The following is a 17,340-nucleotide window of genomic DNA, read 5'->3' as shown; positions in this document are numbered from 1 at the left end:
ATGTGCAGGCAAAACACCAATGTACGTGAAATAAAGATAAAGTTTAAAAAAATGGGGAATGTAATTTGCTTTTAGGCCAATCCATAAAGTACTGATACAGTGAAAACCAGCATACCTGGCTAAAAGATGGAACAAAAACATCCTCTCTTCCAAAGAAACAATTTTTATTGAGTTATTTTTTTAGTTATAAACGATCTCATTGGGCAGGCATAGATTTGAGTTCAAGGCCAGCCTAGTCTACAGAGTGAGTTCCAGGATAGTCAGAGCTGTTACGCAGAGATACCCTGACTTGAAAAAAAACCCACCCCCCAAAAAAAAGATCTCTTTGTTAACTGTGTATTAATTTTTTGAAAAATTACTTATTTAGACTTATATAATGTTCAGTGTTTAAGTATGAAATAATTGAGATATTTTACTGTGACCAAAGCCTTTTAAAATTTATTAAATTTTAGACTTACTGAGGGATGATGATGCACATTTATAATTAGTCACAGCCCTTGGGAAACTGAGATCATCTTTATGTGAGCTGTTTCTGTTTAGAACTGGATCAATCTTATATAGATCTGGTTGGCCTTGGACTCACAGAGATCCATCTACCTCTTAATCCCGAGTCCTAGGATTAAAGGTGTATATAGCAATACTATTAAAAATAAAATTTAAAAAGGGGGATGAGTGTATCACCACTGCCTGATCTCTATAGCTTGAGGCTGACTTTGCTTTCTGAATCGTCAGGCAAGCTTTAATCATAAATAATAGATCATCACAGAGGCAGGTCAATCTTGGCTTTGAGGACAACCTGGGCCACTGAGTAAAACCCTGTCTCAGAAAAGATGGAGATGTGACTCAGAGGTTAAGAGCACTGGTTGTTCTTCCAGAGGTCCTGAGTTCAATTCCCAGCTACCACATGATGGCTCACAGCCATCTATCAAGATCTGGTGCCCTCTTCTGGCCTGCAGACATCCTTGCCTATAAGTATTTATTTTATTATTCATAAAAAGTAAATATTTAAAAAATATAATAAAAAAGTGGTACTAGACTAACACCAAGATTTGATCGGTACATTTAATATAGTTCTTAGTTTTGTTTTTAGGGTTTGGCTTTTTTGTTTTTATACTTTGCCAATGCTTTAAAAGTTTGTACTGAATTATATGGCATTATACTTTGTAGAACTGCCATGAGCTTGAAAAGATGGACCTAGAAGAATGTGTTCAGGTAAGCATGTGTCTTGTTCAAAGGGGCATTGTGATAGAGATAGTGTGTGTCTGACAATGTCCCTGATTCTCCATTTCCTGGGTATCTTCCAAGCCCACCAGATACTATATAATAGCCACTGTTCATTAGTGAATTAATATCTCCCTATCCATTCACCTCTTGCTCATGCCTCAGTGACTTCTGTGTCTTTGATAGTGTTAGTCCCTCTAAATCAATAATCTGCCCTCCATACTCATCAGTTCAAGCTGTGTGTAATAGAAACAAAGGTAGGAGAGGAGTTTGAGAAGAGGCAAACTTATGGTTTATTTGTCCTAAGATCACTGAAACATATCCCCCTTGCTTTTTTTTGTTTTGTTTTGTTTTTTTGTTTTTTTGTTTTGTTTTTCGAGACAGGGTTTCTCTGTGGCTTTGGAGGCTGTCCTGGAACTCGCTTGGTAGTTCAGGCTGGTCTCGAACTCACAGAGATCCGCCTGCCTCTGCCTCCCAAGTGCTGGGATTAAGGGGCGTGGGCCACCACCGCCCGGCAACATTTCCTCCTTGTAACATTCATATGCCACCTGGGGCTCCAGAAGTGACTTCATTTGTCCTATGTGGTGGTTTGCCTTAAGGAGGTGGGGAGGGGGGAAGATACCTAACATTTAAAGGGTGCTTTGACTTTAATTTTTCATGGATCATATACTATGGTTTTTCCCTCTACTTTTCCAAAGAAAGGATGGACATCAAGAAGTCAAGTGAACAGAAGTTTTAAGAGGACAGATTTTGCCGGGCGGTGGTGGCACACGCCTTTAATCCCAGCACTCGGAAGGCAGAGGCAGACGGATCTCTGGGAGTTCGAGGCCAGGCTGGATCGATAGCCTCAAACAATACAGAGAAACCCTGTCTCGTAAAACCAAAAATAAAAAAACAAAAACAAAAGAGGACAGATTTTGATTTAGTGTAAAATACCAGGTGTAAATGGAGAGATGGCTAATTTAATTAAAATATAGCAGAATTTTTTAAAAAAAGCAAAACTTGGGGCTGGAGAGATGGCTCAGAGGTTAAGAACACTGACTACTCTTCCAGAGGTCCTGAGTTCAATTCCCAGTAACTACATGGTGGCTCTGGCCTGCAGGCATACGTGCAGACATAATAAATAAATAAATCTTTAATCCCAGCACTCAGGAGGCAGAAGCAGGTGAATCTCTGAGTTCCCGGACAGCCTCCAAAGCCACAGAGAAACCCTGTCTCAAAAAAAGAAAGAAAAAAAACCAAAATAAACAGAATTTTAAACAATGAAGGCTTAAAACCCAGACAAGGTTCTTAGAGGCATGGCAGTTTAGGCAAATCTTAGATAAATACTTTTTCAAAAGCAAGAAGATGTCTTGAGTTTAGACCCTAAAGATGCCAACCCCATAATAGCATCAAACACCTTTGGAGTTTGATGTCTGTAGTGTGTGTGCGCACGTGCAACTGTGTGTGCATGTGTGAGTGGAGCGCATGGGCATCTCACCCACAGAGGCCAGAAGAGGGCATATTAGATTCCTGTGAGCTGCCTAACCTCCGGTTTTTGGGATAGAGTCAGCCTCCAGAGGCACCTGATCACTGTATGTTAAAGATAATGTTTGAAAAGCAAATGTTTGTGTCTATAATTCTTTTAGGGAGAATTTTAAATAAAGATGGAGATTAGAAAGGTCTGGGTGTGTTTGTGCATCCTTTGAGTGTTTTGTTACCAGCTCTTGTAGCTTGGGGGACACAAAGCTTGAGAATGTGTTATTTAATGACTACTGACCTGGAGCATAGCTGTGTAGAGCATAATCATGAATTGTGTCTAAACAGATAAAACTTTATCCGCAACAAACTCACTTGTTTCTAGATCACAGACAGTACATTGATCCAGCTCTCTATACACTGTCCTCGGCTTCAAGTGTTGGTGAGTGTTTTAAATTTATTTATTCAAAAAATTAAATTTATTTACTTTACTTTATGTATATGGGTGTTTTGCCTACACACATGTGTATGCATCACTTACATTTGTTCCTATCAGATCCCCTGGAACTGGGGTTGTGAGTGGTTGTAAGCCACCATGTGGGTGCTAGGAATTGAACTCAGGCTCCCTTGAATCTGTAATATTGTGTGTGTGTGCTCTGATGCACATGTGAAGGTCAGAGAAATTTTTTCTGGAGTTAATTCCCTCCTGCCTACTCTACATGGGTTCCTGGGATCAAGCACAGATCATCAGGCTTGGAAACAAGTTCTTTTACCTACCAAGCCATCTCACTATTCCCATTTTAAGATGTTTAATGACTAGGCAGTATTGGTACACACCAGCACTCAAGAGGCAGAGGCAGGCAGATCTCTGAGTTCAAGGCCAGTCTGTTCTACGGAGTTGAGTTCCAGGACAGCCAAAGCTACATGGAGACACCTTGTCTTAAAAAAACAAAACCAAACAAACAAAAAAGAATGTTTTATCTGTTATTGTATCTAATCAGTTATATTGCTAACCAGGTGTAATGTTGTGTGCTATAATCCAGACTCAGGAGACTGGGGCAGAAGGATCACCTAGAGTTTGAGGCCAGCCTGGGTTATATAGTAATGTGCATTACAAAACAGAAACCCAGAACTGACAAGGCCCTCTGTGGCTCATGCTTTGGTTAAATCTATAGGAGTCATTTTGGTAGATGTTCTGTATCCAGAACAGAATACAGAACATAGGCTGTCTTACTTTGGTGAGCCAGTAATATCTAAAATTGGATTGCCTGCTCTGAGTTTCCCAGAATTGAAGCACCATGGTCTCACTGTGTAGCCATGTAGCCCTGGCTATCCTGGAATTTGCTATGTAGACCAGGCTAGCCTTGAACTCACAAAGATCCTCCTGAGTCTGCTGGAATTAAGGGGATTGTGCCACCACACCTGGTGGGGATGGGTAATTTTTTAAGAATGGTTTGCATTCTTGTTTCATCATGAATGGCTCTAGATAGCTTTGTAGGCTCAACCACAAGGGTCTGGGTTGGAATTTGACAGCGTGTGGCGGGAGAACCTGGTTGTCCACCTTTGCTCTCTGGTTGCAGAGTCTTTCTCACTGCGAGCTGATCACAGACGATGGCATCCGTCACCTAGGCAATGGGGCCTGTGCCCATGACCAGCTGGAGGTGATTGAGCTGGACAACTGCCCGCTGATCACTGACGCATCCCTGGAACACTTGAAGAGCTGTCATAGCCTTGAGCGGATAGAACTCTATGACTGCCAGCAAATCACTCGGGCTGGAATCAAGAGACTCAGGGTAAAGCTGCACCGATCTCCCCCCCCTCCTTTTCTTGTCTTGCCTGTTCTTGTCTGTTTTTCAGACTTAAGAGTCTCATGGTTTTTAATTTATGTGGATATTTAGCAAGGGAGGAAAGACTTAACAACCAGAAAAGACCTCATGCCAGAATTTGGCCCTGAAGAAAAGAGGAATGACACAGGCAGTATCTGGCAGGGCAAGGCTTGCATCCTGGTAATCAGAGGGCTGAGAGGAGAGTCGAGTGCAGTGCCATTCTGGCCTGTAGGGTGAGCTCAGCATCCACATGGACTATTCAGTGAGAGCCTGTGAGACTGTAGTTTAGGGGGAGAGAGCTTGCCTAGCATGTACAGGAAGAGGTGAACATGGAGCAAGATGGGGTAGATACGGGAGATTGGGGCATCTCCACACTTAGCTTAGGAGAACACATAGAGACCACAGCTCCTCTCTCAAAAGAAAGAGAGGTAGTCACAGGCTAGCTAGAGCAGTGTTCCCTGGTATTTTGAGATTGTATTATGTAGCACAGGCTGGCTTTTAATTCAGTGTGTAGTAGATGACCTTGAACTCATAATTTTCCTGCCTCTTCCCCTTGAATGCTCAGATTATAGGTGTGCACCCCAAGCCTGGCTTATAGCCTCTGCTAGAGGATACTGTGTATGGTGCCCTGGTCTAACCATCTAACGCCCTCTCTGAGTCTTCAGGAGATTGATTTGAGTCATATAGCAGTTTTCCTGTTTACTGAGCTGAGGGGTGTGTCTAGAGATGATTAGGGCCTGAGGGATGAGATCCCCATCTTTGTACCCTCTCACTTAACAAGGAGCATACTGCCTTAAACTATGTATTCAGACATAGTAAAGAAAGTAATTGTTTTAATTTGTCTAGCGTCTTCCAGCTATGGGATTCTAACTGTGAATCCCTTTGGGACAAGATGAAAAATTAGAATTGTTTTCATTCCCATCCTTCTCTACAGAACAGAGTGGAGCCCGGCCTCCTCACATCCTAAGTAGTGCTTAGCCAGTTCTGCTGTCCCGTCCTTCAGCCCCTTGGCTTCTCTGAGAAAGAGCGTTGCTCCTTCTAAGCTCTGTCTTAATAATGTTTCTGTCTTGTTTCAGACCCATTTACCCAATATTAAAGTCCACGCCTACTTCGCACCTGTCACTCCACCCCCATCAGTAGGGGGCAGCAGACAGCGCTTCTGCAGGTGCTGCATCATCCTATGACAATGGAGGTGGTCAACCTTGGTGACTGAGTATTTAATGACACTTCTAGACTTACCATGGAGTCTCTCCAGTGGAAGCAACCCCAGCATTCTGGGCAAGGGTTACAAAGCGAGGGCAGCGTCCAGATCCCCAGAGCCACACATTCACAGGGACTCGCCCTCACCCCCATCTGCTGCAGTTCTGTGACCATGGCACTGAAGTTCATACTGGCTGTAACAAGTGGATTGGTAAAACTTAACCATTCCTGTTGGACATGCCCAGAAGAAATCTTAGGCCGTGATAGAGGGAGGGGACATTCCAGCAAAACCCAGTGTTACTGCTACTATGGTTTCTTTATTTTATTAAGGGGTTTCTGTGGGGATTTTGAAGCAGTAACTGCAATCTTCCAGAGTGAAAAGTAGCATGGAGAAAATACATGATGTATCCAGGGACCAGAAAAAATTTCTTTGCATCCAGAAATGGTATCTATCCATTGGGAGATGCTTACACAACTTCTGTGCTTCCTTGTTTCCATGCCAACATGCTGAGCATGCTCACAAAGAAGGCTTGTCCATTCATCTGATGTTTTAATATTTGGCCCAGAGGTTTCCTTAGCAGCTATATTGAAATTGCTGGGGTCCAAATATGATTACTGTTACTTATCTGCTCAGTTGTCACTCTGTCACTGTGCACCCATCTCCCATTCTCTTACTCACTGCTGCACTCTGGCTCAGCCTGTTCCCAGTCGTAGTCTGCTGCTCACACTCAGTTGTTACTCCTTCACTGTTGTGTTTACAGTTTGCATTTTGGATGATTAGTTGGGATTACCAAACATTTTTAAAAGAAACATCAATAAATATTTTTTTAATCTAAATTTCACCATTAGGGGACCCTGCCTGAGTCTTTACCAGTCTGGAAACTGTAACAGAAGCAGGAAAGTTAGGGTGAGAAAGAGTTGAGTCATTTTGGTGGAAAGAAGCTTTGCCTTTTGGTTTTCTTGTATCTTTTGCTGTACTCTCATTTGCACGGTGTGCTCAGTGTCCCCTGCACATTCCCTCTTCTAAACTGTGAGAAGTCATTATTAGTATGAAGTGGATGGCAAGTCCCAAACCCCAAACTAAGCCCAGACGTCCCCACTGCCCAAGTTCAAGCACAAAGGCCCTGCCTTGTCCTGTACTGACAGGAACGTGCTGTGATCTCTGCCTGTCTGCGGAGTTACTTGAGTTACTTGCTTCACAGCAGTTGCTTGGGGGTGGGGGAATGGTTAGTTTATTGAGCCCCACCCCCATCTTATCCCATCAGGGGTACAGGAAGAGCCCTGTAACAGCCAGATGCCTGTGTCAGTGTTAGCAGGATTGTGTCAAATGTTGGCACCTCAGAAGACCAGAACATAACAGTGCTCATGTACTCTCTCTCTCTCTCAATCTCTCTCTGTCTCTGTCTCTGTCTGACTCTGTCTCTGTCTGTCTGTCTCTCTCTCTCTTTCTCTCTCTCTCTCCTTCCTATGAGTGGGGTATGAAATCAGACAGACGGACAGGCGGGAGTCCTGAGAGGGAGTAAGGGGCTCAGTATCTATATCAAGCCTGGAACCTGTCCCATCCCATCCCCCACCACCCCACCCAAGAGGAAAAAAGGTTAGTACCTATGGCTCAAAGTCAAGCCTCTTCAAAAAACCCCACAGAAAATGTGAGATTGAGTTTAAAGTATGTTTGTTTCTGAACTTGGATGTTGGAGGCCATGTGTGATGTTTAATAGGGTGTTGGGGTAAAGGCTTTTAGGATGTTGATGTGCAAGCCAGTATGATCCCTGGATGCTAAAAGGGCTGTTTTAGTGCTATAGGTACTGGTTCTACCAGAATATATAAGAATAAAGTCTGATTTATTTCTCCATTAATGTAGAAAACAATCAGATGAAAGGTCCTAGAGTTCTATACTACCAGATTTATTTATCATATTAAACTTATTTAAAATCTTCTCTTTTGAAAGCTAAATTACTTGTGTTTTTTTATTCCTTCTCCCCCTTATGTTCAGATTACCTTGCACAAAATTTCTTTTCCTCCAAGACCATTTGGTCTTGGCACCTGGCCTCCAGTTCCCCTCCACCTCAGCCAGCACCCTGAGTAAATGGGATTGCCATGGTTTATACTGCTTTACCTGGCAGGAATTATACTTTTAAATTAGACTCTCAGTGCATACGTAAGCATACTTCGAAAATGTATTTAGAATTTTTCCCCCTAAGTGCCTAACAAGTTGACAGTAAACCCTGAATGCTAGTGGGTAGTGGACTTGCCCAAGTGTAAGCCATTCCCGCACGTCTCTTTTTCCCATTAACGTTTGAATGAGTCTGTTATTCACCAGTATGTCAAAAGTCTTGAATGCTGTGTTTCTTCTCAGAGTGTATTGACTAATGCAGGCTCATTGAATTTGTCTTGATAACCTCTGCTGTTAAGGCAAATTCCAACCTTTCTGGACCAAAAACACAAATCAAAAGGAGGAGGTCAATGGGTGTACAGCTCTGGCTTTGTGTGGTAGGCAGGACACATGTTCCTCTCTCAAGTAACATGAGGCACATCATGCATGTTGGACAGTAGTAGATGTCTTTTCAAATGTTGGTATGAACCCTGTACCAGCTTATTTGTCACACTAAGACTCCATGGTGTCGCTCAGGTGGAGAGAGCTCTGACACCCCAATGTAAATGCTTCCTCTCTGCATGTGCAGGATACTTCTATGAATTCAGTAGGGTTTTTGTTTGATTGGTTGGATTTGGGGGTTGTTTTGGGGGCCATGAATGGAACCCAGGACCCTTGCATGTTCTACCACTGAGCTGCAGTTCCAGCCCTAGTAAAGTTTAACATGGAAAATTCCCATTTGGAAAAGCTGTTGGGGGCTGCCAGGATGACCTGGAAGTGCTTGCCTTGCAATCCTAATAATGGAGTTGGACCTCCAGAACCCACATAAAAGATCTGAATGTAGTGTGCTTCCATAATCCCTCACTCGTGTAACCAAGTGGAAGATGGAGATAGGACAGACCAGAGGCTAAAAGAGAGCCAGCAGCCTGGAGCACATAGCACTGGCAGAAACAAGAGACCTGCCTGAAGAAGATGTGGAAGGAGAGAACGACTCCAGAAAGTTGTCCTTGACCTTCACGCAAGCTGTGGCATGCATGTGCCTGTACTCCCACAATAAACATAAAGAAAATCAAAGCCCCGGGAGCCAGGTGTGGTCTAGTGTAGTTGTGATCCCAACAAAAGAAAGACGCAGGAGGATCGCTGCAAGTTCCAGGCCAGGATGGGAAAATAGCAAGGGACTGTGTCTAGAAGGGAGAAAAGAAGCCTTTAGGTTCATTTTCTACCCACTCCAGAATACGCCTCTTATAATTAAAAAAAAAAAGTCAACCGCAGAAAGGTGTAGAATAAAATAGTTGACATGGCACCTACAATCTCAGAGCTAAGATGGAAAAGCTCTTGCGTTTGAGGTTGACCTCAGCTGCATAGTGACATTCTGTTTCAATATGCCAAAACCTCAGGGTGGCCAGGAGGAGTTGTGGAGAAAGTTCTTGATTACACAGATAATCACTTTGTAAGCAGTGTCCCCGTGTCATCTGTCCTATTCCTCCGCCCATCGCTGCTGCATCTCTATTGGCCCTACTAAGGTGGTGTCCCTTTTCACCAGGTCTTCCAGCACCCACCCTAGGCTCCTGCTTAAACACCTTTATTGTGGGATGTGTTCAGTCTACCCTAGCATCTTGGGATCCCTTTCCCTGGTCAAAGCAAGCTGTCAAGGGCAACACTGAATCCAGTACCTGCCGAGTGGAAGTGGCTCAGGTCATTGCTTACTTGGTGGTCCTTAATGTTTGGTTTTGGCTTTGAGTTAAATTTGAGGTCAACCATCCCTGGAAGACTAAAGGGACCTAACTTCCATCTCCCCCAGTATTTGGAATATGAAATACATTATGCTTAATATTTTAAAAATGTGTTTTATTACTCATACTCACTCTGACCTTTACACCTTTTCTGGATATAAAAGTATCCCTCAGGTAGTTTTTGTAGTTTCTGATCAGATTTCTATGTCTAAGTTGATTTAGCCAAGTCAGCAATGGTGGTGTGAGCATTTTCAAGGTAAACTTAGTGATAAGTTACTATGTTCTCTTTGGGGTGTTCTATACTGTTTGGAATGTTTGTTGTAATTCATTATTTGAATTAATTCTGTAGCCACTGAAGTCCAGTCTGGACTGTTTGTAGCTGGAGGCCCCTGAAGCCCATTTGATTTTTCAGTTATCTTATAAAATATGTTAAAACATGCCTTGAGCTGACATGGCTAGGAAGTGTGAGAGTTTTCACTGGAAAGAGGAGAGTGACACCCTGCCTGTCTGTGTGAGCAACCTCTTAGGTGACTAGAATTGCTCATAGATCATGATCTTTGACTGCTGAGGTGGCTCAGCAGGCGTTTGCAGGACACTCTGGCACCGAGTTGTGACAGTAAAAGGAGAGAACAGACTACTGAAGGTTGTCCTCTGACGTCAGTATGTACACCACGGAATGCACACATACATGCATACTCGATATAATGCTTTAACAGCCCTGGCTGTCCTGGAACTCACTTTGTAGACCAGGCTAGCCTCGAACTCCGAGATCAGCCTGCTTCCACCCCCTGAGTGCTGGGATTAAAGGTGTGCACCACCATCACCCAGCAATAAACAAAATTCCTTCCCTTTTTTTTTTAAAGATTTATTTATTTTGTATTCAGTGTTCTGCCTCCATATCAGAAGAGGACAACAGATCTCATTACAGATGGTTGTGAGCCACCATGTGGTTGCTGGGAATTGAACTCAAGACCTCTGGAAGAGCAGTCTGAGCCATCTCCTCAGCCCCCCCCCCCCCTTTTTTTTTTTAGAGTACTCTGTAAACTCTTGTGAACTGCTGTGTAGGTGCTAGGAATTGAACCTGGGTCCTGTGGAAGAATAGCCAGTGCTCTTAACTACTGAGCCATCTCCAGGCCCAATAAATCAAATTCTTTAAAAATAAAGCTTATTGCTTTTAAAGTCAAGCAGCTCATCTAGTTGCTTCAGTGAGAGGGTAGACAAGGAAAGGGTCCTGTTGGGCTTTTTCTTCCTTGTACAGATGGGCTTCTATCTTGTGGGCCCTGCTGACAGACCAGGGACAAGCCCAGCCTTGTCTGAGAACGCTGGAGAATGGTTGGTTGGAGGTCTTGAAGCAGAAACCCTTAAATGACCTGATGACAAAAAATTCTAAATCAGAAGGATGAGGGGGAGTAAGAATCTCACTTCCTCACCTTTATTTTTATCTTAAATTTGCATTGGAAGATGCAGAAAGCTATAGATCAGTAGGGTGTGATTAGCTCTGCTGGTTTGAGAATAAAGTTTGGCTGTAAATGCTGTATCCAGACTTTACATCTTCATTCTCCAGCAGACAATATATGCTGCTTAAGCAGCAGCTGCTGCAACCCTGCCTTATTTTTACTTCTGGAAACTACCATGGAGGGCAGGTGAGTTTTATATGAAGAGCTCCTGCAGCTTCCCATTCGAGCCAAGTCTAGCTGTGTTGTCCATTTTGGTTTTTGCATCCCTGGAAGTCAGTTTACTAGCCTCTCATTTGAGTCTCAGTGAATCAGGAGGAAGAGGCATTTGTTATACAAACCCCATGTGGGATGATGGAGAGCATCCATTTGCAGTTCTTGGGTCCCTGCCCCACTATTATTTGGTCTAAGACTTTGTGGAGTTAGTTTGCATGTGATTGTGTGACTCATAGAACAAGAACTCCAAGCAGGCAGAAACCTAGTGACCCTTCCTGTTGTGTGTTTCCCGGTATCTTTTTAAGAGCTGGCATGCAGAAATAGTAAGCAAGGCTGATGGGAGAGGATTATTCTAGAACTGCAGTGCTTTGCCTCAGGAAGAGCATGTGTCCTGAGCTCATAGGACTGTTGCTTCCTATGTGACAAGTTCACTGTGTCATCTGCCTCTCTGGTGGCAAGAAGGGCCTCCCTGCCAGAGGGAGTGTGGGACAGTGAATAACAGTCTTCACTCTAGGAAGATAATGGCAGAGGCGTGTCTCCTATCAGACCCCCAGAACCAGGAGCTCTAAGACCTTCGAAGTGTTGTCTCTCTGCTCCACTAACTGCCCGTGCTAATGCAGATCTGCCCTGAGTTGCTGTTTCTGTGTGTTTCTTCCCTTGGCCTAACATTTCTCAGCTCCTGAAAACACTCATCCACTCATTTTTAGTGTCACTAAAGAATGAGGACCTCTAAAGTCTTAGAAAATCTACTTGAAAACGACTGAGTGGTTTGTGGTTAGCTTGCTGCTCTCCCAAGACACAACTTGCCCAGTACTGCAGCAGGACTTGAATAAGTGGACCTGCGCTGTGCTCCCCAGGGTCACATAGAAGGTTTGTCTCTTTGTATCCGAAGGATCATTTCTTTCCTATTTCTGATGACTGTTAATTTGTAACCCTGAGTACAGGAGGGGGTGAGCCTGATATCTTTGGCCACCCCCTCCTTACCACACCCACACATGACACTGACTCCTAAATTCTATCGGCACGTGTAGCAGAAGCTTTAGGCCAGCTCTTCTTCCCTGTGACCCCAAGAATCAGTGGTCTCTACTTCAAAGGGTGTTTGGAAGAGGCTTCAATTTGTCTTTCTCCTCCGTTCCTATTTTATCCACTCTGGCCGCCTCCTGTCCCCTCCCAGGCATTATTTCCAGTTACTATTTCCTGGTGGTTCTGCTCTCCTTACCCACCTTCCAGTGACCCTGAGAGCACTGTGCCGACTGCCCCCTTCCTGTCAGACTGCTCAGGGACAGATGGATGGGTGCCTGGTGCTGTCTGAGGAACTCTGTCATCTTCACTCCACCCTACTTCCTGAGGGGTAGCAGGGCAGTCACAACGTTGTAAACCCTGTGCCCCAGCTGCTGGGCCTGACCTGGATTTTTGTATGGGAGCTGCTGCTTGCTTGTTTCTCACCAAGCCTGCGCCAACATCCAGCCGCTCCTCAGGCCCTGCCCAGCTCCCCAGTGGGGACCTACCAGGTTCCATTAGCTAAGTGACTGTACGTACAAAACTTCCAGCACCCAAGGATGTGGGGGTGGGGAGGATTGTTTTAAATAAATAAAATCCAAGATGGCAGTAGACGATTCTTTTTGCTTTAAAATCTTTGGACTAAAGACATGTTTTATATATATATAAATATATAAATTGTTATGTAACTATTATTGTTTCGTGTATGTTCTAATTTTGTTTTATGATGTAATTAAAGGAAATAAGCTGTGGAGACTTATCATTTTCATGTGGGAGCAGCCTGAATTCTAGCTGTGATTCCTAGTGTGGCCCCTAGAACTGCAGAGGCCCTTGGGGATGCACGAAGGAACTTCTGGTGCAGCATCCTTGCCTTTTAAATACTCCTTACTGTCTTTATTTCAATATCATTAATTCACTTCATAGCCTTGGTCAGCACTCTGCTAACAACTGTTATTTAATGCCCCAACTCTGAAACTTCAAGAAACATGAAGGACATGGTATAAATCAAAGCTGCCTTCTTTAGGTTCACCCAAGGGCTCAGCAGTTCAAAGCACTGGCTGCCCTTGCAAAGAACCAGGGGTCAGTTCACACAACCTCCATCAGCTCACAACTGCCTGATAACTCCAGTTCCAGGGACTCTGGTGCACTCCACAGGACCATGAGCGTGTCTTGTCCTGGATAGGTGTGAGACAAATAGTCTGATGTGGAGCCTCTGAGAAGCAACATGTGCTCCTAACCTCAGACCCATCTTTCCAGCTCCACCCACCCACCTGCCCCACCCCCTTTTCGACACAGTCTCTCATAGCCTTTACTGTCCTGGAACTTAATGTGTAGGCCAGGCTGGCTTCAAACTCAAAAGATCTGCCCACCTCTGCCTCCTGAACTCTTGAGATTAAAGGCCTGAGCCACTATGCCTGGCCTTAATAACCCTCCAGGTGAACCCTGAAATAGGGGCAGGATGCTCACTGTCAGGGTGCTTGTATATGTGCCTGGCTTCCACTCCCAGCACCGCCCCTTGAAAAAGAGACCCTTAACCTGAATCCCTGACTTCTGTCTAGGACTTGCCTTTTCCCGTTGAAGGGGTGAGTTCAGTGGAGTGAGTGCAGAGAATTCTAGATTCTGTAGCATACACCACCAGTGTGACTCCAGACAACTGTCTCCACTAGCAGTACCGAATACAGATCTGGGAATTAATTAGCTTTTTAAAAAAAAAAACTTAATTTGTGTGCATCGATGTTAATTGCTTTTATTGGCCTCTTATTAACCAATATTTCAATATCCAACCTATGTTTAAGGTCTAAGGGATACAAAAAGGTATTTTTTGTATCACTGGCAGATGAGCAAGAGTCGCATTTGCTCATGGCTTGGCACAGTAATACATTCCTCTAATCCCAACACTTGGCATTTTGGGTCCCAAGGCCAGCCTAAGCTGTATGGTGAGTCCCTGCCTTCAAACAACAAGCGGCTGGGAGCTGGAGGCATGCTTGGTCCATGCCTGAGTACTTGCTGCTCTTCAGTACCCCTTTGGCTCCCAGCACCCATATCAAGTGTCTCACAACCACCTGTAGCTTCAGCTGCAGCCACCTCCAACAGTCCAGATGTCCCTCCTGTCCTCTGCTGACAGTAGGTTTGTGATGCGTAAACAAAAATGCAAGAACTAACATACACATGGAAGGCAAAAATCAATCTTTTAAAAAACTGGCTGGAGAGCTGGCTTGGGTTAAGAGCACCTGCTATTTTAGAAGACAGGTTCCGTTCCTAGCACCCACGTGGTGACTCAAGACAGTCAGCACCTGACGCCTGGTCCCCTTTAGCACAGGCATGCATGTGGAGCACAGACATTTCTTTTTCAATCTTTTCAAGTTATGTTTTATGAGTTTTATTTTTTGAGACAGTTTTTGCTACGTAGCTCCGGCTGCCCTAGAACTAAATTCCAGAATGGCCTGGAATCTAGCTATTCTTCTGCCTTGTAATTGGGCAGGCACCACCACACCCAACTAAGAGTTAATTCAAAACTTTTTGGATTTTTTGAGACAGGGTTTCTCTTTGGCTTTGGAAGCTGTCCTGGAACTAGCTCTTGTACACCAGGCTGGCCTCAAACTCACAGAGATCCGCCTGCCTCTAATTCAAGACTTGTTTTGTTTTGTTTTGTTTTTCGAGACAGGGTTTCTCTGTATTGTTTTGGAGGCTGGCCTCGAATTCACAGAGATGAGCCTGCCTCTGCCTCCCGAGTGCTGGGATCAAAGGCGTGCGCCACCACCGCCCGGCTTCATAAGACTTTTTACAAGGAAGTAGTAAGTAAAATGTTTAGTTAATACAGTGTTGAGCAACCAACACTGCTCACGCAAAACACTGTTGCCAGGTGTTTCTTGCCTCTTCATCTCGGACAGCTCGGAGTGGCAAGGGAGGCTGTGTCCAGCCCTCAGCAGTTGCTCCTGCACAGAAAGCAAAAGGGAACTAGAGGCTTTGTTTCTTCCCCAGGATTGAAGCAGAGTGATCTGACCCTTTACCTGGTACCTCGGGGCCAGCTGGACATCTGCAGCTGGACCCACAGAGCCAGGCTGGCAGCAATCCTGGATTTAGGTCAGAATCCAGTACTAGTCATCTGAATCCTACACTAAAAATAGCGCTCTGCCATCCAAGCATGCTGCCTGTGACAGAGCCGGATGCACTCGCAGCCAGATGTTTTTGCAGACTCATGGCAGAGTCACATCATTCTGACCACCCTCGCCTGTGCTGTGCTGGCCCAGCAGAAGGCATCCTCACAGCCAGGTTGCCTGTGACTAGTGTTGGAGAGGGCTACAGGGACCCAGCCTCAGCTTCCCTGTATCATCTAATAGGCAGAACCTGCGCGAAATGGCTGTCACCCTCTAAAACCTATTTTCATTTTCAAAACAGCTTCACCGTGCACCCCAGACTGACTGTGAGCTCAGGGTCCTTCTACCCAGCCAGGTGTGTGTGTTCTGGATTTGGACCAATTGGAGGGCCACTTTCCTTTACCACAGCCACACCTGAGCGAAGAGAAAAGGGGACACATCTGTCTTTAGCGCCAAATGGAAGCTGAGCCGGAGTCAGCCACTCGTCAGGACCTCCCTGGGAGTTCGTAGCTGCCACCTGCCCTTTTAACTGCTTTCTGAGAACAAGGATGCCCCCAGGGCTCTAGTTAAAAAGGCGGTGGATCTGATTGGCTAGGAAGGCCAGGCACTCAGCCAATTTCCTAGTCAGTTCTACAGCACTGAGTTCATCCAGGGAGACCTCTGGATAGAAGCCTGGGGGGGGGGGATGGGCAGCACAAGGGGGGAGGGAGGGGTTCACCAGGAGGGTGGTTATCCCTGCAGGAAGGTGTCAAGGTGACCAGCTCGTGGACTAAGAGGGAAGTGAAAGGATAAATGAACGGAGAAACAAAGAAGGAAAACACTTTGATGGCGAGTTTAAAGAGAGGACACTGACCTGGGAATGGTGGTGAGTGACAGAGACCAGGCGCAGTAAGATTGTGTCCCCACTAACAATGACAGTCACAGGAGTAACGCAGTCTGTCACAATGGAGGGAACCCAAGAGAGGACCGGAAGGGGTCAACTTAGTGTCAGGGCATGTCATCCACCTCTTCCAACCCAGAAGGGGATTCTGGAAGCCTTGCCTGATTGTATTCTGTAAGGAGAAGAGAACCTCACCTGAATTAGGTGGCTTTGGAGCCTGTTCTCTCGCCAAGGGGCCTAGAAAGCCAGCATGGTCAGGTGGGCACGGGCCAGAAAAGGCCATCAGCCCTTCAAAACAGAATGACAGCGTGTCCACCTCAGCTGCCATCCCTAAGAAAGGCTGCCTCCCAGGTCACTACAGAAGGAGCTTACCGAGGGTTTCCTGGGGTGGTGAATGCTGGACCTGGGATGTAGGAAAATAAGAAAGACCTGTCCCTGAGTGATGCCAGTGGCGTGGCTAGAGGAAAGAGAGAGGAAAGGGAAATCACAGCATCCTTGTATTTCCTTTGTTGGAGGTAAAACCCTGGGCCTCATGAATATGCTGAGCATGCACTCTGCTCTTGAACTGAATATAGAGCCCCAAGCTAAGTTTTCAGCCCATCCCTGCCAGCCATGCTCTGTAGCTTTGGACCTGTATTTCATCTAGAAAGACAAAGCAGAAAGCTTTTAACACTGTAATCCCAAGACTAGGGAACTAGGAGGATCGGGAATTCAAAGCCATCCTGTCTACATACTGAGTTTGAGGTCAGCCTGAGCTACATGAGACTGTCAGGGAGATGGGCATGATGGAGAGGGCCATTAAGGTATCTTCAGGCTCAAGCATTTTATGAAACACCTGCTAGCCTAGATGGCAGCGGCCACTCCAGTGGGAAGGGGACCTTGGTTGGCAGTGTCCAGCTCCTGGCTCTAAGTACTGAAAAGGTGGGTCCCATCAGCAACCCCACAGATCTGGAAAAGGTCCTAGCAAGTGAGCTTCAGAGTCAGACAGGACCAGGTTGCGAGGAGGAATCTGTGGTTGCAAAGTCCATTACCCTACAGACATCCCTAACATGCCCAGACAAGAGAGTGAGCTGTAGCTCCAAAACCAGGCTCAACCACTTTTATCTGTATGTCCCTGAGCAAGTTAGTTAGTATTTCTGTACCCTGTCCCCAAATACACAGAC

General features: G+C 45.2%; 1 protein-coding gene across 4 annotated transcripts in view; it reads left to right on the top strand.

The window, feature by feature from the left end:
• Fbxl20 (F-box and leucine rich repeat protein 20) overlaps positions 1–7,641 on the top strand; it is a 54,933-nt gene extending 47,292 nt beyond the window's left edge. For all 4 annotated transcript variants that reach the window (XM_005075923.4, XM_040749628.1, XM_005075925.4 and 1 more), the window contains exons 12-15: positions 1,168–1,212; positions 3,065–3,121; positions 4,260–4,472; positions 5,582–7,641. In XM_005075923.4, the coding sequence (XP_005075980.1) occupies positions 1,168–1,212; positions 3,065–3,121; positions 4,260–4,472; positions 5,582–5,689 (423 nt within the window). In that variant the 3' untranslated portion in view covers positions 5,690–7,641. The remainder of the gene's footprint in view (positions 1–1,167; positions 1,213–3,064; positions 3,122–4,259; positions 4,473–5,581) is intronic.
• The last annotated feature ends 9,699 nt before the right edge of the window (positions 7,642–17,340 follow it).

Source organism: Mesocricetus auratus, unplaced genomic scaffold (genome assembly GCF_017639785.1).
Source record: "Mesocricetus auratus isolate SY011 unplaced genomic scaffold, BCM_Maur_2.0 Super-Scaffold_100007, whole genome shotgun sequence".
Classification (NCBI taxonomy): Eukaryota; Metazoa; Chordata; class Mammalia; order Rodentia; family Cricetidae; genus Mesocricetus; species Mesocricetus auratus.
The sequence above is the reverse complement of the archived record's forward strand: the minus strand, read 5'-3'. Positions and strand labels throughout refer to the sequence as shown.